General features: G+C 36.8%; 1 protein-coding gene across 1 annotated transcript in view; it reads right to left on the bottom strand.

Moving 5' to 3' along the window:
* Window positions 1-21157: 21157 nt before the first annotated feature.
* Window positions 21158-24038, bottom strand: part of LOC121423586 (ankyrin repeat, PH and SEC7 domain containing protein secG-like) — a 32787-nt gene continuing 29906 nt past the window's right edge. Inside the window, exon 14 of the mRNA XM_041618955.1 lies at window positions 21158-23979. Coding sequence (XP_041474889.1) covers window positions 23706-23979 — 274 coding nt within the window. The 3' untranslated portion in view covers window positions 21158-23705. The remainder of the gene's footprint in view (window positions 23980-24038) is intronic.

Raw genomic sequence — 24038 nt, 5'->3', positions numbered from 1 at the left:
TTTTATCAATGGTAAATTGTCGTGGGTATTTCCTTTAAATGGTTAAAATCAATACCTTGACAATTAAAAAAAATGCACACGAAGTAACCAATAGTGCATATAGCATTTCCATTTATTTGAAAGCAGGATAAAAGAGCATTGTCCATTAAATACTTTGCTCACGGGCATAGGTGCCGCGGCTGGGGATCGAACCCTGGATTTTCTATGTATAGTCAGGCGCCTTAGACCACTCGGCCACGGCAACTCCACAATTAATGAACTCAGGACGGTACCTTATTCATGTTATTTGATATAAAAAAAAATGACTACCCCTCCGGGATGACTACACGGACGTCAAGTTTTTTTTCTCTCTCTATTGAATAACACAACCCAGACCTTTCTGTTTCATTTTATTTTTTTCTCCTTCCCTTTCTTCCTCTACTTCCTATTCTTTTATCTTCTTGAAAAATTATAGGGGGCTGTTGCCTCCTATCTCCTAATATACACAGCCCCTATACAACCTATTAGACATAGAGGAGGATAGAACTATATTTGGCGACATACAAGAACTCTCAAAATCGATGAGGAGGATTGGGTTGGTAAATTACTATGTATTACATTGATTTCGACTGTTTTCGTCCATCCTAAGATGCCGAGAGCTATTTCAGATGGACCACGGAGCTCATTAATTCAGATCCGTGCTTTATCAAGGCAAAATCTGAAATAAATCACGTTATCGATATCATCTTCTCCCGGTAGTTCTGTGTCTGATGATTAACACGTCTTATTATGATAAGCCTTGTTTTATAGACGTATGAGAAGCTCCAGAGGGGCACTAGCGTACTTACGGGGGGCAGACTTCCCCCGGCCCCCCCCCCTGACGAGTCACAACTGATCCCTGGCCCGCTCCTTTGAACTTGAAGACGAATTTGCCCCCCCCCCCCCCGTGGAAAAATCTAGGTACTCCACTGCAGAGGGGTGAAGAAAGATGACACCCCCCCCGCTGACATAACGACATAAATGAGAAAGAAAACGAAAAGACCAGGGAAAAAGAAGGAAGAATTTAAAGGACAAGTCCACCCCAACAAAAACATTGATTTGATTAAAAAGAGGAAAATCCAACAATCGGACGTAAAATAAGAAAGTTATGACATTTTAAAGTTTCGCTTAATTTCACAAAACAGTTATATGCACATCCTGGTTGGTATGCAAATAAGGAGACTGATGACGTCATCCACTCACTATTTCTTTCGTATTTTATTGTATGAAATATGAAATATTCTAATTTTCTCCTCATTGTCAAGTGAAACAGTGATTAATTTCTCCCTGAACATGTTGACATTAGCATTGTTTAATACTATATGTTTCAGTCCAGTCAGACCCTATAATCATATCTGTAAAAAAAATGAAATATTGTAAAAAAAAAAAAAAAAAAAAAAAAATAGTAAGTGATGGACATCATCGACCGACTCATTTGCATATCACTGAGTTATGCATATCACCGTTTTGTGAAAAATAAGCGAATTTTAAAATGCCATAACTTTCTTATTTTACATCCGATTTTGATGAAAATTTCAGTGTTTTGCTTGTTTGATTTTTCTCTCTTTATTCAAATCAACATTTTGATGGGATGAAAATAACAGGTCTTAGTCGTAGAATTTAAAACCTATATTATTATCTTCATTGAGAGACTTAAATGACATTACATTTAGTTTGCCAATCCCCTATCGATTAAAATACCCTGGCGGGCACTATATCCCACCAACGTCTTCACATTTAGGATTTCTTGGTGCCCCCCCGCACCTATCCGGATAGCATCGAGCATGTTGAATACAACACAGCGGTTGGGTCACTCACTAGCCGGAGGGGGGGTATTCCCTTGGTTCCGCGGAACCCCGCCGCGCCGCTCGCCAACGTTCATTTACGTGTAGCTAGGTGGATGGAAAGTTCCAGGGTTTCCAATGAGCCGAGTCCAATGTTAAATGAAATGTGTGTAGGAAAAAGGTTCACTTTTTTTCTTACTAGAACCCCCCCCCCCCCCCCCCCGAGTTCCTGGCTACGGCCCTGCAGTAGATAAGGTCGTGTGATCGAATCCCATGGCGTCATTTGGTAAGAGGCTCATTTGTAATCAGTATATTGGATAATGGGTTATATCAATGTTATTGTACTATTATCAGGGTATGATCGCAATATATTACCCATCAGAAAAATGCATTAGAGACGTGGGACCCGCTGTTTTAAATCGAATCTAATATCATGCATTATTCCAATGTGGTATTAGCAGTTTGCATCGTCGTCGCGTTTATTCCCCGATTATAGAAACCGAATAGTATTTCAGAACAGAAATCAAAGACACTTGTGTGTTTTTCCAAACTATTTTTAGCTGTTCTCTGTTATTTTAAGTTCTTGGTTTTACGTTTAAAGACGTCAGACATGACAAGTCACGTGACCATGATAGGGTCGTACGTGGTAATGACCTCCCCGACCAACTCTCTGGGTGTTCCTGATGAAAGGCATAAGTTCTTGACAGTTTGGGTGAGTTGAAAATACAACAAAATACTAATTTCAAGGACTTTTCAGTCATTAAAAGTACTGAAAAAATACAAACGTTGACAACCTGTTGTGAAATTACATCACAAGGGGTAGAAATAAAGAAAAGGATAATTATGGAACGGTCATTCATTGATTGGCATTGCTACCGTAGTGGGGGAGGGGTGATTACACCCCCCACCTGATTTGTGATGAATGAGAAAAAAGGGGGAAGTCGTTGATTTTTAAAAAAAATTATGGAAATGTTTCAAGTTTTGTTGAAACAGAACCCCGGTTCAGAAAACGTATCAATAACAAAGCGCAAGTTCCCATTTCATGAAAAACGTATGTTTATTGTGGAATCCTTGATTTCGCTTGGACGCCGAGCGTGTAACTATGATAGCAAGAGGCGGAGAAAGGGAAGGGTTTTTTGATAGGAGGCAATACGACCTAAAAAAGGCATCATTTCTTTCTTAAAGGTCAAGTCCACCCCAGAAAAAAAGTTGATTTGAATAAATAGAGAAAATAAAACAAGAATAATGCTGAAAACTTCATCAAAATCGGATGGAAAATAAGAAAGTTATGACATTTTAAAGAGTCGCTTATTTTTCACGAAACGGTTCTATGCTCAACTCAGAGATATGCAAAAGAGAGAGTCGATGATGTCACTCACTATTTCTTTTGTTTGTTTTTTTAATTATACAATATTTCAATTTTACGGATTTGACAACTATGACCATCTTGTTTGAACCACAAACTGTTGAAACAATCAAATTCCACATGATCAGGGAGGAATAAAACTTTTTCCGCATGACAATTAGGAGAAAATTCAAATATTTCATAATTATAACAAAATACGAAAGAAAATAGTGAGTGGGTGATGTCATTGGTCCCCTCATTTGCATCCTGACCAGGATGTGCATATTACTGTTTTGTGAAATTTAGAAGAAAAAAAACTTTAAAATGTCATAACTTCCTTCTTTCAGATTCCGATTTTGATGAAATTTTCAGTGTTATTATTGTTTGATTTTTTCTCTTTCTATAAATCATCTTTTTGTTGGGGTGGACTTGTCCTTTAATATTGATATAGAAGCGTACAATACAGAGGCACATGGCCATGGCAACCCGGACCTCACTTTTTGATACTGTGCTTTCTGCCCTTTTTTCCCTTATCCTTAAGTTTATCTCCCTTTCCCCTTTTTACAACTTAAATATCGTACGGTGCACCCTTCTACCCCGTAGCACTGTCTTTGATGACGGTCTTATGGGGTCTTTCGAACAGTGAAAAGAGAACTATGAAAAAAATGAATGCGTGTAGGACATATTAAACGAAAAAAAAACGAAATCGAAAAATAAGCCAAAGTAACATTCTATCTAGGGATGATTCGTCATTATGTCTCAATGCAAAGCGATATTTCATCACTCTTCCTAATAGGAAATGATTTTCCTTATGGTTTGTTTTCACTTAGGACCGCTTTTGTCATCCATGTCAAAACTCATCAAGTATGTTAAGGTTGAACATCTTGTTTCCTTTCTCCTTTGCTTTAACCACGTTTACGATTCCTGTCTTTTTCAAAGTGACGGGCCGAGCAAACGTCATAAGAGAAATGACACGCTTTTCCTTAAACAAAGAGAAGGTACGTGATAATTTCAAACAAAACGACATTTTGTTAGCAAACTTATTTTCAATTTATCAATGTTTTTTTATTGGATAGAGTTGTTAAGTTTTAAACTCTGATGATAACTTATTGGTCCGATGAAAATTCAACTCATTCTAAACTCGTCATGGTTTCATGATAACACTTTCGAGTAGAATTGCGTGTCATTTTTTTCGGTAATCATTACCATTCGAACACTTCATCTTATGAAGTGATGATTGACACATCTAACAGGAAATGTACTTTAGGATGATATGTGCAAAATATTTCAACATCTGGGACGTAAAAAGTGTGAAAGTAACTATTAAATGCTCAAAACAGTCACAATTTGGAGTGTTACATGAGAGTAGTTAAGGCAGTGGTACAGTTTGATATGGACGTAGCATGGACGTAACATCAACCTATACGCATCGGGATATCGTAACGTGGTCGTTACAAAGTATGCGTGAAACAAACATCTAAACGTGAAAGTAATAAGTTAGCGGTTATGAAATAAAATACACACTGCACGCCATAAGAAAACAACGACACCGGGGATGTGTCGTAGCGGTAACGTTATATATCAGTAAGATAAATAAAGCCACATCGTAATATGAAAGTAACAGTAACACAACACCATAATGATCTTATTATGAAAATCGCATATTACATGCAGTTACAAAACAATTTTTACATGAATTTGTTCCCCAAAGTTTAAGCAGATTAGCGAGGAGGACGATCGCATAGATAAAGTATACATGTATTTCGTCATCTGTGGAAATGAGACATAATTGGTACGCATCATGTATAGAGAGTTTAAAGACACTAAACGGGGTCGGCCTGTCCACCTTGCCAGAAGAGGCTTTCCTTTGGGATCTTTGTGAATTGTCTTGATGGATATCCAATGTTTCTTATATCATTCCTTGTCTCATTGAGACATCCCAGGGCCTCGGTACTCTTCTCGCACCTCATCTGTTTACCCCTCTCATTCAGCACTCCGCTGCTTTGGTTTTCTTATTAGGCTACCCCCCCCCCCCCCTCATGTCTTTTTTTTCTCTTCCCCCCCCGTCAATCAATCTTTCAATATCCCTACCATTACACTCCGGCCTCAACCGCCTCCCCTCCCCCCTCCCCACCTCACTCTGTCTGTCTCCCCCCTCTGTTCCTCACTCCCCTGTCCATATTTAATTACCCCCCCCCCCCCCTCTCCCAAATTTCTTCGTTATTTTTATTTTGACGGAATGACATCTGGCTGTCTCATCGTTCCGTATTTCTTTATATCGTTGATTGATCATACTTACTCATTTTTTAAAAAGTAATTCCTTCTTCGTGTAAGCATTTACGGACTTAATTTAATGAAGATGTTTTTTTGTTTTGTTTTCATGAATTACCACCGTACCACGTGTCAATATTATTATATCGTTTTATTCTAAAATAAACTGCCATGTATCAATCATTGAAGGATGACACGCCGGATCATATCTGCATGACTTCGGTATGCAGTAAACAACATCACAAACTGGAGCCACATGAATAGTAAATTCAGTATAGATTAATGGCGTCTGTATAGGTGCTGCGGTACCGACCATTGGATTTATGGTCTGTGCCTCATATGGTGCGGGATTCAAATCACGCGACAGCACTGTCATTTAGCAATTCCTTGATCGATAGATTGATTAGGTGATGAGTTGAGTGTTACATTTCTTGATTTATAAGTGGCTTGATAGATAGGTAGGTTGATTGATTAATTATGATTGATTGATTGATTGATTGATTGATTGATTGATTGATTGATTGAATGATCGATCGATCGATCGATAGATTGATGGATGGATGGATGGAAGCATGGATGCATGGATGGATGGATGGATGGATGGATGGATGGATGGATGGATGGATGGATTGATTGATTGATTGAGTGAGTGAGTGAGTGAATGATTAATTGATTGATTGATTGATTGATTGATTGATTGATTGATTGATTGATTGACTGTTTGATTGATTGGTGTTGCTCCTGGCTGATTGATTGGTCATTTTGTTTGTTTTTCTTAGATCCGTGGATGATTAATTGATTCATCTTTAAGTTATCAACATCTTAATTTCATTTATCCCTAAATTGATGTCTTATCTCTTTCGATATAGCATTCCATAAGATTCTGCCAACGCTGGCATAAATACAATGGGAATTTTCATGAAAATGGACTAGCATCTATTCTCGGCATCCCAGGGTATTACAATGTAATGGTAAAGGCGGAGTTAATCGGTAGCTATCGGGTTTAGATACCAGTCACTTCCCACACGCTTGGTCATCCATCAAGACGTGTAGAGATGGTTACACGTTAAGTGATCGTCCAACAAGATGTGTGAGCTCCTTAAAAGTCTTCGGTAGGTGAGTAATTAAAGGAGGATGAAAAGGTTTGGAAGGAAAATAGAGGGTATATTTAGTTTAAGACAAGGTGAAGGGGGTAGGACGACAAAGACGAGAGAAGGGAGAGGGGGAGAGTGAAGGAATGTGTTTTAAAGAAGCGAAGAAAGGGCAGCGAAATGTGAGAGACGAGTCAAAAACGTGAAAAAAGGCGATTTGTAAATTTTAAGGAGCTCAAAAACACAATACACATCCATGCCTTAGTAGAATATGAAAGTCTCAAAAAGAACCAATAGAAAACAGACATGTTCATTTCATTTAAAATGCGATGAAAGTTCGATCTTTATTGAAAATATGGAAATGCTTGGAACGTTGGAGGTATCCTGAAAAGGTAAAGGCCTGTAAACATTTTGTTTCCCGACAAAGAGTAACGAGATCGTATTTATCATTCTCATGATTATAGAGGGTATACATGAAAAAGACTACATGATTATTAAAGTATTGCATTCTGGGAAATCTTAGGTCAAATTATTACTTTCCAAGGGACTGCTTTGTTTGTTTTAATGTGGAACAAAGCATATTTCATACAGAGAATTTGTAAAATTGGTAAAAGTGTTAAATTAATGTAGCCATTTATTATTCTTTCAAGTTATGCATATTCGCAAACCCTCGAAATGAACACAGAAAACTTTCATAATGGAATCAAGACTCTGTGATAACCCAGTTTAAAGAGACTGTATAATGATAGTCGGGAGTTCGGCTGTGCTCATCCGAATTGTCTGAAGGGAAGGGTTTCACTTTATTACACGATACCACTCTTTAGATTATAGTGTCCGCTTGGTGCAGAACCAGATTTTTCTTTTCAAATCGTCTAAAACAAATTCATTTGCTCCCATTGGGAATTGGTCTAATATTCAAATTATTTCCTTAATTAACCTTATTTAACGATTAAGATGCGAATTTTCAAACTCAATAAAAATCTCATTTTTTATTGTGGGAGACCTATTGTTTGTTTTGTAAAAAAAATTGTCATGTGTACTTGGGCTGAAAACTACTTAATATGTTCAAACATTCTAGTTGCCACTCCGATTATACCATCCTGAACTTCATTCTGTCCCTTATCGAAATCCCACCAACGTTATACATTGCTCAAGTATTACCATCAAATGCAACTCTATAAATCGAACGTAATTCAAATCAACCGATCAGATGTGCACATTTCGGGATTCCGTTTGATGTTTTTTAATTCCAAAAATGGAAAAATCATATTAATCCAGGCCATGCAGGTTTAGACTTATTCAGACAAATATCAGACCAAAATCTGGGACACATTTCAAAACAATTGTTTTAATGACGAATTTTCAATAACAGTTTAAAGATACTGAGATCACTAGATTTGATTGGCTGATAGTAAACTTGTTATAAAAATTGTGAAACTGTTTTTCTAATACGTCTTTCTTAAACGAAACCTTGATCTAGTTGATTATTGTAATGCGGAAGCCTAACAAGATATCAAAAGGACATAATCAATTTAGACCAAATAGCTTTAAGGCGAGCTAGTTTGGACGAAATTATTACGACCAGACAATTAAGCTATAGACAATGTCCAATTAGGCAACTAAGGTTTAGCAACAAACACGAGTTTTCAACAAGCAGTCTGGTGACATGTTTGAAACTTCTTTGATGATAATACACAAGACTGATGAGTAACCCTATAACCTCTTTCCGAAATTAATTAAACTGATGTGAACAGGCCGGAAGAGAGTGGGCGGGGTTAGACAAATTGAGGAGAAGGAGCCGGCGAAATGGTACACTGCAATAATCATTCATTGCTTCAAACTACACAGGTGTATAAATATGACAAGAGTATGTTTTTTCTTTAAACAAATATGAATTGTGTAAATTCGGAAACTGGGGCGGCACCTGTATTGTCGGGGGGGGGGTAAATGACTTAATATTGATGTATGATTTGATTTATGTTATACGGGTATGTCATTTTTATAATTTTAGTTTTATAATTCATTTTCCTAGTTTTATTTACTGGTATCGGTAATGTTTGGGCGAGGTGCCGTTGCCGAGTGGTTTAAGGCTCCCGACTACACCATGAAAGTCCGGAGTTAGATTCCCGGCACTGCCTTTGACCAAGGTACCCTTTTATCTTGTATCATAAATGAAAATGCTTTAAGCATTATTGATACCAATGTGTTCATGTATTAAAAATGTACCTTTACGTCAAATACATGTATGTCTAAAAAAACATTTTTTGGATTTAATTACTTACAATCAGCTACTTATGTTATAAAGGACCCCATTGGAATGAGTCATCTAAGTTTTTATGTTAATACATTAAATATGATGACGTTTTTTGTTACGTATTAAAACGAATATTATTTTTCTTCTGTTTTACCTGATGAATCACTATATCAATGCAGCTATTCATTGACAATCATGTACGGTTAAATAAGGTATCTCTGCCCCCTCATCGTGATTATGTCAATGACCCACATCCCCCCCCCCCCCCCTCCTGGTAGACAGCCCCTTTCAGAGTACTAGTTTAGAAATATGACATGTCTTTGACGACAGTTCACCGATGAATATTCATTCATATAGTGATCTTGTAGAGATCTTGTGAAGCGTTGTGACATAGTGGATTAGTCTTCTGACTTTGAAACAGGGGGTCGTGGGTTCGAATGACGTAATTTCCTTCAGCAAGAAATTCATCCACTTTGTGCCGCACTCAACCCAGGGAGGTGAATGGGTACCTGGCAGGAATTTATTCCTTGAAATGCCACCGCGCTGTAAGAGGCTGCGGGACTAGAGCCAGGGTAAAAATATCCCAGTCCTTTGGGACGTTTTGATATAATGTGATATGCGCTATACAATAACTGCGTTATATTACTGTACACCCTGTGTTGAACAGAAGAAAATGAGATGATTTATTGACATAATTGATTGCTGTATTGTGTGAGGGAATTAACATGATAAAGATATCCTAATATTCGAAATGGTATGCTTCACTGTGTAACTAATCTATAACTGGGTTGCATCATCGATTGTGTAGCTTAAATTTGTTTTTCAATGATATCAATATTATTGATTATTAATATACCCCCCCCCCCCCTTACACACGCACTACAAGCACACGTGCTTACCCACTCACTTATTCAAAACTCCTGCACATACTTATCTTCACGCACAAAATTATAAATTATGCTAATTAAAAACTAATAGCAATGAGATATTACACCGGATATTAATTCAATGATACAATTGACATTCATCACCTTGGAACAGCAGCGATCGCTTTACAAGCATTATAGTCCAACACTTTTAATTGCGCGCCAATTACTACACTCCCTCGAGTTAAGGAATAGCTGTAGTACAGTATCAGGAGAGAGGAAGATACATGGCTCAATACCTTGGATATTCAACCCTAATTTTCCCCATCATCATTTCAATTCATGAGCTACTCAAGCCATTATATTTTGAGAGCAATACCACCTTTCATATGATCTAGAAAATAGAGGAAAATTATTCGAGGTAAATGTTCTGGTACGACATTATACATAAAGGAGGTCAAATAGACCTTTCATCACATAATTTCTTCATAATTATTCTTAATGAAATATAATGCGGTGAAACAAAACTGTTTTTAATCTATTTTATTGAAATGATTAGATCAGATCATCGTTTAATCATTTAAATTTGTTCTCATTATCCTGACAAACATTTTAAAGAAAGTTAATATATCACGCTCATCAAATATACTGCTCAAGTACCTGCTTTCTAAATAATCAATAAGAGTTTTATACTTACGAAATATGCATTGGCCGTAGCTAATACCAGAAGAAGTAATATTGTGTATACTCCAATCGAAGCCATAACTGGATAAATGTACGATGGTTAGTTGGAGTTTCCAGCTCAGTTTTTAGCTTCTGGATGGTTTTCTAAACCAAGAAAATGTCACATGAAAATCCAGATGGTTATGCAGTTCAACATTTGGAGAAAGTCATTAGGTTGTCACTTTTGCGATGTTGCTGAAGCTCCACTGGAACCGATCAGGGATAGCCAGGTATATATCAACCATCCGTAAGACTGGGCCACAGGAAAGATGTATGAAATATGAAACGCCAAGCAGACGACGATGGTGATTATGAACTCGATAACCCCGAAGTGAGGAGTAAATTTCAGCTCAGAAATCAAGAAAGCGCGCGCAAATTTGTTCCGAAGTCTGACCGCTCGCAAGGGAGTGATGAAGGTTTTCAGCTCGACTGGCGATATTGAGGGAAGAAACACGAGTATTTATCAACAAGAAACGCCCCCAATGTCTCCACTCATTTTAATACGCTCAGCTTTATTTTTCGTTAACCACCCCCCCCCCCCCCATCCTCCGACGGTGATTCTAATTGTGGAGAAGTTAGAAGCTCATTGATCTCTTTTCCTATTTTTGGAGGGGGTCCGCCTTTTGCGTTGTTTGATCTTCCGTTAATTCTTGCGATTTTCTTGAATAGTGTAAGTCGACGAATTTCAAGCATCATCCCTCCCTCCCAACGAAATTAAATGAAATCATTTCCAAGTAAAATGAGTGATAATTGTCTTTAAAAAACGTCATTCGTCTTTTTTATCATCATTAAGATCCCCATGACAACCATCGTATACGAGTACCAGTTCAATTATCACATGATAGGTCAAATGTCTTTTGTATTATTTTTTGAGGTGTATATAGTTTATTTGTATTTTCGACATTTATGAATATTACGTCCAAAAAATAAATCCCGTGTGTGTTGTTTGAATTGTACTTTTACTCTATGGTAATACAGTGTATTTCCTGTATCTGTATTACAATTTGATATAGGGTATACAGTGCTGCGTGAAAGCACCAACTATCAATACATTATTCTTGTTAGCTGTATTTTTTCATTAGTGTATCAAACCTAAGCTCCGAGTTGATATACAGAAATTCGTTCCTGCTTTTTCTCGAATTCCACGTTTTAATATGTCATAGCAATTAAATTTGTATTCCCATTCATACCATTTATGCCGACATGATATTACTTCATTATTGCTTGCTTCATTACATCCGTATTTCAATGCACGTGGGTAGATATAAGCGTGCATATATGTGACGTATTGAATCAACAATTGCTGTAAACAAATCCATGACATTTGATATTTACAAAATTGAATCATTTTTGATAAATTTTATAAATTGGCTGTGCGGAGAATCGTTGGTTACGATGAAGAGGGAAAATGAGTATGTTATAATCGTTTTTTATGAATACTATTCGACAGGGTCTGATGCGGTTGATTTTCAGCGGTAGTCGTTGTCGCCCATGTTAAACATGTTCGATTGATAAATCTATCAACTACAGGGAAATTTGTAACACTATAAAATAGATTAATTTATCATTCAAATTATCAATATGTTGACACAATGATAATAATAATAATAGCCAATTTTTATAAAGCGCTTTTCCCAGAATGGCTCAAAGCGCGTTACAGCATATTATTACCCCGGTCATTGGATTAATTTCAATCCCGCACGAAAAGTGCACAATTTCCACAATACCTTACATTTTTCCAATAAATGAAGAAAAACATATATCGGAAGAAAAGTATAAGAAACAAAGTTTACAGGAAAAACAGAATCGTATAGATGTTTCATGTATAAGACAAAAACCTGTAAACAGTGGCGCCCCTTAAGAGAGAGGGGGGTGATTGAACAGGTTCATATCTGTTATTTCTATATTTGACTTTAAAGGTCATTAACATGATTAAAGAATTAAAAAAAAAAGATTTTGCAAATAGTGACAAGATTCTCATTTATTCTGTTCAAGGTATTTTGTAAAAGTCGTCAACTGAGAAGTTCCATGGCATGCATTCTTTAAACATTGGGCAACATTCTGTCCACACAACAATTGGTTTAAAAATTATCCAAGTCCGGGTAATTTTGAACTAATACTGTGTAGTTGTCACCCAAAGCAGACATCATTGGTTTAAAACTACCCAGAATTGTGATAAGGTTTTAACCAAAAACTGTTGTGTGGACAGTCTGTTGCCCAACATTTTAAAGAGTGTATTGTTATGGCGACATAAGGTATGTATCTCGTCAACTCACCATGGGAACGTGTAACTTGTTAAAAGTCGACTTGTTGGTAATACTTTCACGATCAAATCGACTTATGGATTTTAAGTCGACTTTATACTAAGATATATCTCACCATATCGTCGAGTAGAATGACGCTTTAAAGCTCCCATTTTTTGGTCATGAAATGTGATCGAACGTTCCATTACAATTGTCCATTATGCAATTTCATGACCTTTTAACAGTTAACCAGGGACGCCATTACCGCTTCCAACCAACGAATTTTTATGTCTTATTTCTCTACTATGTAATACCATCTCTTTCATATTCATGGATCGAATTATTCCAATAATTCACCTAAAACACGATCCCCATAGTAATTTTATCTGTCTCGTACAGCGAAGCTACATGCATGGGCTCACGCTCGCCCGTTTGCCCGAAATCATGGCGGGGGGCGGGGTAGAGCATTTTTTTTCACCAAACCTGCCGTTCACTATTTGATTTTATTAAACATTGTGTAACTTGCCCTTACAATGGATATATTAATTTCCTGCTTAAAGCCACATCGTGTTGATGCTTCTGAGATTTATCTTTACCGTAATGATTGAGAACATCCCAATATGTTCGTTATTTTCATTCTAAAAAATATATTATTGAACTTTGTCAAGCGATATCTACCCCCACCTACCCTCTCCAACATATTCCTACATCTGTGAGTGACACATATCTAAGCTGCATAGCCGAATTAAAAATGGAGAGACACATTGTAAATTGCTCCTACACACTGGCGGATCCAGGAGAGGGGGCGGCCTGTGCCCCCCCCCCCCCCCTTAAGGCACAATTATTTTTTTATGTAAAAATGCTGTTAAAACAGAAGTGTGCCCTCTCCCCCTTGAAAGTGAAGACCTTTTTTTTTTTGCTTGCCAATTTTTTCCTCGGGAAAATGTGTGCCCTCCCCCTTTGAAAAATCCTGGATCCGTCCCTGCTGCTACACATAGACTTCCATTCATTTCAAAATAAAACCTTTGTTAGCGGCTAGGTAAACCATAATGGTGTATCTGAATGGCTTTATCCAAACATAAATAATGAAATGATGATTTCGACCACACTGCCCATTCTTTTATCTATTAAAAAAATTGAAGTTGGGGCATCACAATGTTATTTTATTCTCCTCTTTTTCAAATACATAGGAAGGGGCGATCATCCAATGGCCCCCCCCCCCGGAGCGCATTCCAAAGATAATTTAATTTTCTTTAAAATGATACCATGCTTGTTATGATCATGTCATCACGAAAAGAGCAGGATTCAAATGTGTTGGATGAGATCTGAATTGAAAAGCTGCAAAACGAGCAAAAAAAAAAGGTTTGGAAATCTGAGTTTGACCATTCCTTTCTCCCAACTCCCAATTTTACACAATGCATATTTGATATCATTCAAAAGATCATTTAATTCTCTTTAAGATGATACCATGCTTGTTATTATCATGCCATCACGAAAAGAGCAGGATTCATAAGTGTTGGATGAGGTCTGAATGGAAAAGCTGCAAAACGAGCAGGAATAGTCATGAATGGTCAATACAGAACATGGTTCCCTTGTCTGTGTCAGTAGAGCTGAATATTCATTCAAACCAAGCCCCTGCTTTTTTTTTCTTTCAATCTTTATTGATCAAAAAATAAATCACAGTACAAATAAAACAAATCAACAAGCTTCTGTAGTGATGGTTCTGTGAGATAACATGGGTTTTGTCGTTGTTTGAAATACCCATGGATGTTCGTTTGTTATGTTTTTGCTTTTGCAGAGGTGTGTTTGATTCCATGTTAATGTTGATGTTAAGGTGCATGAAAACAAAAGAAATTACTGAAAACTCACTCATCACCTCGGAAAAAAGAACAGTGACTTTCAATATTGCGTCATTTTGCAACTTTTGAATTTCTACCTTGCCCCACATTTCAAGGCACTGCACCTCCATGTGAATGATAATCATATCATGCAGGGTATCATTTTAAAGAAAATTAAATGATCTATTCATTGATATTAATCACACATTGATATTTACTAAAAACCGATGAGGAATTATCGGTCAAAGTAAAAACAAATCTGCTGAGAAACTCACTCATCACCACGGATAAAAGAACAGTGACTTTCAATATTGTGCCATTTTGCAGCTTTTGAATTTTGAACTTGCCCCCACATTTAAAGGCACTGCACCTCCATGTGAACAATAATCGTATTATGTAGGGTATCATCTTAAAGAGAATTAAATGTTCTATTTACTGATATTAATTACACATTGATATTTACTAAAACCGAAGAGGGATTATCGATCAAAGTCAGATTTCCAAACTTTTTTTTGAGGAGTTTATTATGATGGCCAATTATTGGATGTTAATTCTTCACTTTCATGAAGTAATACTGGATTTCCATTTCCCCTAAGAATACAAAAATGTCTGAGCCCCGTTGCAGAAAAGGTTGCAATCAAACGTAATTTCATTTTCAGCCAATCACACTCAAGAACTTATATACGAGAGAAACAAAAATGATTGCGTTTGAACGAAAACCCTTCTCTGCAGCGCTGCGGGCCTCTGATGTATTGTTCATCATCCGGCCCGAGAACAGATAAAATGTCACAGCCATATACCAATAAAACTTACTAAAAACAATCGTTGGTATGTCATTGGTCATAAATGTAAAAGTTGTGATTAGTTTGGAATCTGTTGTGTTGATGTGACTGCAACAAGGAAAATGCGTTCAATTACCAATTCAGTTCAAACCTCCTCCTTGCTTCGATACGGGACACAACAGCGGTGAAGGAGAAGAGTTTTTGGATTAAACAATATGCTGATCATGTCTGAAAATTAAAAATAGCTCTTTGAGAAAAAAAACATGCAATTCCATTTAGTAAAATATGGTAAATTGTTTTGATGAAATCTAATCTACGCGTTTGAAAGGCTTATTACGTAATTACTTTAATCTTGTTACGTTTTCAGTCCAATGGAAATGAAATCGCAGTCATATCGATGAATCCGACTCCAACATGTCAAAAGAGACCGATGATTGTCATTCAAAATAAATGGTGATGGCTTTGATCGGTCCGGCGAGTCGGTTTCGTTGATGGGACTGTTTCTAGACGTGTAATGAAGAACCAGCTGCGCAGGGCGACCCTACAAGAAGGGGGGGGGGGGTACCACCCCATGATTTTTAAAGTGATAGTTTTTTAAAGCAAAAAAAAAATAGAAGGAAGAGAGAAGACTATGTGAAAAGGGGCACCAAAAAAAGAGGTTTGGGTCGTGTTAATCTTCACCCATGAAATTAAAAAAAAAGTAGATCGTCTTCGCCTTTCCCCTCCCGGCAACCACCCCCCCCCCCCGGCCCCCCATAGCCCAATAGATAATAACAAAATTGTGGTGATGATGTGCACACCTCTGTTACTGTAAAACCGCGTGTAGCCTTATGCTGATTGTTATTACTATCAATCATATATACATGTATATATAAAAGTCTTAGTTATTCAAAGTTTCTAATTTGAGACGTGATTTATACAATTTATTGCTTCTGGTCCGGAAAGACACCATTGTAACAATACGGGTGTCTTGACTGGTTGTCGTGGTAATTGCAAACAAAATGCGCAATCAAGTTCAAGTTAGTTCTGAATATTTGTGAGCTTGGGATTTTAACCCAATAAGCACACACATCGTCAAACGACGAAACAGGCGCACCCATGTCGGAATGCACGTAATCACTCACAGAAAGACCGGGGGCGTAAATTCTTATTTATAACTTCTCTTATTATGAGTAAATTGCGATGGAAGATGACTGATTGTGACGTCACAATACACCACCTGACCACACACAATGCAAACCTTTGTCATAACAAACACTTATCAAGATCGATCGGACAAGGCGTTACCTATTGATCTTCAATATAAGACAAGTGAAAAATTGACATTTCAGAATTTTGCCAATCGGTAGAAGGGACGGACGTCTGTTTCTTCTGGTTTATATTTAGATGCATTACACGGAAACGGATATTTTTGTTTTTTCAAAGCTGAGACGTGAATACCCTATAATTTCCATTATAATTTTTTGGCGCCTTGCTTAAGCTTCATCTTATTCCCGAAACCCAATCTAGGTACAAATTTACCGTGTGTTATTTCAGCTTCATATGCGACAACACTTTTCTGGAGAATTTCTATTCGCAATTCTTTGTTTCATTTCAAGAACACCTTTTTACGATTTAAGTTCCGCCCCCCCCCCCTCCCCGATCTAAAAGAATTACAGGACATGTCCCCGAATATTCTGAACTAAAATTTATAAATTTATCGGAACTTAATCTGATGAAAGGTATTTTACGTTTTACAATTGGATGAAATATATAGCTTGGAGAATGATGTAGTTCTCAGGCGGGGTACAGGGGCAATAGCGTACCTAACGGGGGGGGCAGACTCCCCCCCCCCCCGACTAGTCACAACTCATGCAGAGGACGTATACCCCTGCCCCCCAGACGAGTCACAACTGATCCATTTGTAATGTAAAAATGCAATGAAACCACTACGTGTGCTCCCTCTCATGCCTCTTTCGAACCTGAAGACCTTTCTTCTTCTTTTTTTTTTTGCTTGTCAATTTTTTTCGAGGACGAAATTTCCTTCAAAGAATCCGCCCCACCCCTCTGGAAAATCCTATAGGTACGCCGCTGTATAGGGGGAGAAGTGGAGGGAGGGGTTTGGAAGGGGGCAGGAGAGGGAGTGAAAAGAGAAAACTTGAGAGAGAGGAGAGAGAGAGAAAAAAGTGTGAGACAAGAAAAGAAAAGTGGACAGAAGGAAGATAATGAGATGATAGGTGGTGGTAGCGACAACTAAACAATAAATGAATTTAAAAAAAAATGGGCTCATGATTATGCTTTAAAAACAAAATCACCAAGCCACGAAATCAACCATTACCATCTTCATGAATCCATACATCACTTCATTCATTTATTTGATTGTTGTTCACTTTATTCCACAAAGTCAAAAGTACTATTCTCAGTGATGCACTGTGTATCATGACGCATAGACACTGGTAGATGAATCCGCGTACAGACATGGCCCCGTCGAACTCGGCAATTTATTGTCAAAAAAGATGCGGACTTTTCAATCAAACTGCTCATTTAGTAAATAGCATAAATTGCCGAAAATGAGAAGCGAGATGAATGGATCTCAGTTGACCCGAGTCCTCGGTTGCTTTTCCTGGCTTGTTTGTGAACAAAATTGCATAAATTCCACGTCAACATAACTTCCGATCTGTATCTTCAATTTTACATAATCATGTTTAAAATCAAATCTACAAAATACCATATACCGTATTCTCAAATAATTGATGAATGGGTTGGATTTATGCCAAAATACGAAGTGAACATAAAAACATTGCGTGTCGTTTTTAACGTCTTATTGTTTCCATTGAATGTATTCTACTGACATGATTGATGCACTCTATCACAAAATGAACAATATCTATATCTGTAGATTGATCAAATCTCTTTAGGATCTAAAAATATCTTTCTCTCGCAGCAATTTTATGATTACATAAGCGTCGACCCCCATGGCGCTTCCATGGTCGGAGAGGAGGGGTAATTCGGAACTCAGAGAAAATCCCTCCCATACTTACACACGCACACATAACACAGCTTTAAGACTTCACTTTTGCAGTTTCTCGGAATAATGTTTTGGAATTTTCTTTGAAAAGATTGATTTTCACTCCATCTTTATATCTGTTAAAACACATTTTACTCTTTATCTATAATATCATAAACAAAATTAAGCTCTCTTTTAATATCTAATCAAACTATTTTTTAAAGAAGATTACAGAATACCGGTAGGTCTAAGCACCGTCAATAGTGTCAAGATTGAATTAAGAAAGTGAGTATTTTCATAAAGACTAGACAACTTCCAATCTTGAAGAAAATAAAATAGAATTCCTCAAAATGCACAGTGGTAGAGGATTCAGGTAACATCGACGCATGAAAAGGTGAACCGACTATCGGACTTCCAAATAGTCTTGTCTGCTTGTCTTCAAATATCGTATTCCATGAACCCCCTTTCCATCACCGATCTAATGAATTTCGGCTAAGATTGAAATTGATCCTCCCTTGGGTGTCACTTTGAAATGAAAAATAAATGGTGCGAATCAAACAACAAATGATCCGATAGAAGCACTGCTTATTTTGGTGACCATGATTCTTGGTAGTGTAGCCCAAGTCCTGCACGTGGGATGTGGGTGCACCTCTCCGAACCCTTAAGGTATGGTTTCTCTTTCGTTCTTCGAGGAAGGCGGTTTTTTTTTGTTGAGAAGAGCAAGAAAGTTTGTGGCGTTCTTTCGTTGTTTTATAAAAAAAAAACTACATGTGGATAACGCTTTGTCTGTGAAAGCGAAGTTGTTATCAAATGGTCCATGGAGATGGACAATTCCCGGTCGAACTTTATGACAAGCTTGATGTTTCCAACGAACAGTCTTTCTTGTTTTTATTCCATTTATCTACGTAATATATTGCCTTCTAAAACATCTTCCAACCTATCAATCCGCCGATCTTTCAATTATTCTACGCTCTAAAAATGAATAGTCATAATGTGAAATATGTTGGTGAATTATGCCCTTCAGAAATATAAAACCTTCATAATCAGTCATTATTGGTTAGAATTTACTATGAATATGGCTATCAAGCGTAATTGGGTGGTGTAAGAAAGTATATTTGCAATTAAACACAGGCCAGGCCAACAACAAAATGTGTTTAACCGAATGACTTATGACCATAGGGGGTGGAAGCGGGGACACCTGTCCCCCCTAAATATGAAGTGGGGGACGCCCCCCCCCCTAATTTTTTTGTTGATAAACTTTTTTTTTCTTGTTAATTTTGTTTCCTGCGTCCCCCCTTAATTCACGTGGACCCCCCCTAAAATTTAGGTTGATTACCTTTTTTTACCTGTGTCCTTCCCAAAATTTAGGTGGACCCCCCCCCCCCTAAATTTTTTGGCTTCCGCCGCCAATGCTTATGACTCATTTTGGGAATGTAACTCTCCTTTACACTTTTTTAAAGATAAAACTAAATTGTGGTTAAATTTTAAAGCAGATACGAACCAATAACACAATCTCGAATCCGCAACTACCCATACCTGGCCAGTTTTCTGATCTATAATGCTAGTGTAGTCTAGTAATTTAGACCCACTTGAATGATAACATGCTAATTAACTACTCTATACATTTTTATACCACAATAATAATTGTTACCAATTAGCAAACCAATTACTTTTCCTCTAAAAAACATTTTAGTTTCTCTATACAAATACAATTATAGGTTAATTTATTCTCTGTAGTATTCATGGTATTAGTAGATATCTGTTTTAAGACTATGTAATTATAACACACAGTCAATGAGAGACCACACACAGTTCACTTCCCCTTTAAATGATTGATGATTTTCGAACTGACTCGCCTTATTGTTTTTTTTTATCCTCATCAAAGCGGAAGTATTTCCTTAAAATAATTCAGGCATATTTTGTGTTGAAATCACTTTGAAAACCGGAAGAAAGTTGTGACTTATTCTTTCTAGATCTCTTTCTTTGAAGAATATTATTTTTAAAAGTGGTCCATGGAAACATCTCAATTCCTTGAATCTGTGTAGTACGCTTTTACAAAATTAACGAGGAAATAGGTAGCATGTTCAACCAGTCATTGCCCGACTGAATAGCACGGAGATGCTCTCGATTTGTATGAGCAAATGGAGCATGTCGCTTCCTTGCCGAGTAGCGTCTTCTGTGATCCCGTAACACAAAGGTTTGAGCGATTAATCGTACGTTCACTGTAAAAACTGTGGTGTTAAAACTGACACCAATTGGTGTTAATAGAGGACCACACCCTGAGGTGTTAAAATTACACCCTAGAGATTAAACATAACACCAAAGAGTGTAAATGTAACAACAAAAGGTGTTGTAATAACACCTATAGGTGTAACACTAACACCACCAATTTAACACAGGTGGAAAATAAGTGGTGTGGTCATCTATGTACACCGGTTAACACCACAGTTTTTGCTGTGTAATATCCACCAAGTCCACTTCTAATGCCCAGCATGTCCATGCAGTTGGTCAACATTCCACTTCGTTAACTTAATTTTTCCCACTTTTTTTTTTACTGTCAAATGAAAATTTTGCAAACTGTTGATAAATACATCAATTTTAAATAACTAATCATTTTGTACATGTTCCGATCCCTATCTTAATTCCAAGATTCATTTTTACAGGTAATATCCATGATACACCAATCGCCAATGTGACCGGATTGGTGTTTCCGGGGTGTTTCATAAAGCTGTTCGTAAGTTAAAAGCGACTCTAAGAACGACTGGTGATCGTTTCTTGTGGTAAATGGTATATACCAAAATGTTCGTTGGCGATGGTTTAGCGCGACCGTAAAAACGGATCACCAGTCGCTCTAAAAGTCGATCTTAACTTACGAACGACTTTATGAAACGCACCCCTGGTTTTAAAGTGATCACTGACATTAACATATAACTATTCACTCATTCTGTGTACATCATTTTGTTCATTTTAATACTTTAATACTAGAAATGTGAGATGAAACGAATCGAGTTGTTAAATGCAGCAAACAACTCTATAAATACAGCCAAAATATTACTTTCAAACACAATTACTTCAAATCACACTTCGAAATGGTTTCAATCACAACATAAATAGGTACAGAGTATAAATGTGATATTTTCTATAATAAATTATTGATATTTTTTAATTATTTGCTTGCATTTTATCATACTTTTTAGAATTCCATCTTTAATAATTTTATAAGAAAAAATCTCTTGGATTTGGGGAATTCATTGTCGGGGCACTACAGTAGCATAAAGGTTTACAATCAACCTCTAAATGTCAACGGCCAATCATGATCAGTGTATCACAAGCATTTTGTTTAACACATAACCAGGAGCCAATCAGAAGCGTTCTTTCATATTTGCAATTCATCGTAAATGTTTGTGTTATTGGGTCCAGATACCCAGTGTGGTTTGCTAGCATTCAGTATTAAAAGCCCAAAAGAGGAAAATAATCAATATTCTATATATTTTATAGATTTAGATGCGTATGCATACTGCGACGCATTAAGGTTCTTGAAACCCGTTTCCTACATATCTTCCTCCAGACTTGTTGTTAATCGATAACAAAATTGGGCATCACAAAATGAACAAAAGCAAGATTTTTTCCACAATTAGATAATGCTCTATACTTTACAGTCAAGTTATACATATCCATACACAACTATTTACATGTTAGAAAAATAACACTATTCTTACTATTATTATTTTCGGCACACGTTTTCAGCACACTTGTACAAAATAACGAATGTTCACAAATTGTGCGATTGACAAATAAATACTGTATATACATCATAAAACGCATATCACGGTCACGAGAAATTTAACTCTACTGTTGGCACCCCATAGCACTTACCCACCCGTGCCATAAGAATGGGTCTTGTAACTTCATAGAATTTGCTCTAAAAATAACTATTATTTTTATTCTTAAGGCTTTTCGTCTAAATTGAATCATAACCAGCATTTTTAGTACTCTTCTGTAAAACTACATTTAACAGGCTCTGCGAAGGTGACCCCCTCAATTGTACCTTTACAATTGGATGTGAAACATGGGGAATCACCATTATACCAAGAGCAATCAATCACCAGAAAGGCTTTGATTTGCTTTCTCTCCCATCATATTGAAAACCCAGACCCTGTATGGCCAAACGGTCTCCTCCTTATCTGTCAACCAATATTACACCATCTTCATTGCATGGATATTCTGTTGATACTCCACAAAACGATGAAAGTTTTTTTTTCTTTTTAAGAAGAACTAATTTCATAAACGATCCATCGATTTTAAGATATTGATCACCCACTCTTATAGCTGACGTAACCACAGAACATTGGAAAGTAGTAGACAAGTTTAGCACCTGTAAACAATGACGCGAGCAGCATTTTAATGCATTTAAACATTTAAAATAAAAAAAAAAATAATGCATTAAAATGCCTAACATAGATTAATACTATTTTTTTTTCATGGGAAATTGACTACAATTGACTTCATAATTGCATAGCTTTCAAACCTTTCAAAGATGAATACATCCCTAAATTCATTTTGTTTATCCATATTTCATGAGTAATATGACTTCCCTAGACAATCGAATGCACAAATCAAAATGAATTAAAGTCATACATGCATTTGATTATAAAAATATCATTTTAAGCGATGATAAAGCTATTTATAAAAAGCAGATTGGCTCGGATAGAAATTATGGAATGTCAGTAGTCAAAACAGTTCATTGCGCTCGTTTTCCGCACTGGGACATTGTAAAGGATAAATTGGCTTGACTTTGAATATGATAAACGTCTAACCTTGATCTATTTCACGCTCCTTCATCTTGAATTGATATTAATCTCTAATGCGTGTAATAATTAACCGATATTATGAAACCATTAGCTTATACGTTCAAGATTATTGACTTGGCATAATTCAATAGGGAAAGTAATACATTGTGATTGTGATGTATGAATTGCTTCCTATGATCCAATCAAAATCTATTGGCAGTAAACTAAATCCAAAGGAGCAACTGTACTCCCCAACCACACCCCGGAGTGATACTGTATAGGGAACATTCCCTTTGGAGTGAATTATAAATCCCTATAGAGTGCATTTGAGTTTTTCTGGAGTGAATTATGAATCTTTTTTTTCGACATTTTCAATCTAAAGATGGATAAAATCAACTCTCAAAAGACGTAAATCCAATCTCACTCCGAGAGCACAGTGATATAGGGACAAGATTGACTCTTTTGCGTACATGTAAAAGAGCAATTTCGGGAAAATAAAAAACAAACATTTTACACATTAAAATGATTATGATGGCGGAATTCGATGTATCCCTTTTCCTTATTACATAATAGTTCTTCTGATCTTTTAACTAGATGAACGTATCGTATAAGAACTTTATTCTTTAACCGATTAATCCGAAGAACGTGGATGTCCATTCGACGTTTGATCAAAACTGCCCATTCAAAATATAACCTGAATATCAAACCTGTCTGCTATCTGGTCACTACGGAATAGGAATATTTTTTACCCTGCGAGTAACTGCTTTTACTTCTCATTTTCACCGGCGTGTTAATAGTCTTTGATCCGTCGTCACTTCCACCTGAGTAAATTCTATTTGATCTGTATCCTGTCGTCACGGTTGATTTGGTGGTCGAATCCCCCGACGATGTCCGCTGTTGGGCACGCCTCAGTCCTTCGTATCTCCGTAAAATTTCCGAGTTTACTAAAGGCTGGGCGTAGGGTGATTTTAGGCTCTCTTTGCTCCGCCTGTGGTTAAATATGATTATTCATTGATAAAACGATTCTTGGTGATCGTGGTTAAGAAA

Source organism: Lytechinus variegatus, chromosome 11 (assembly GCF_018143015.1).
Source record: "Lytechinus variegatus isolate NC3 chromosome 11, Lvar_3.0, whole genome shotgun sequence".
Taxonomy (NCBI): domain Eukaryota; kingdom Metazoa; phylum Echinodermata; class Echinoidea; order Temnopleuroida; family Toxopneustidae; genus Lytechinus; species Lytechinus variegatus.
The sequence above is the reverse complement of the archived record's forward strand: the minus strand, read 5'-3'. Positions and strand labels throughout refer to the sequence as shown.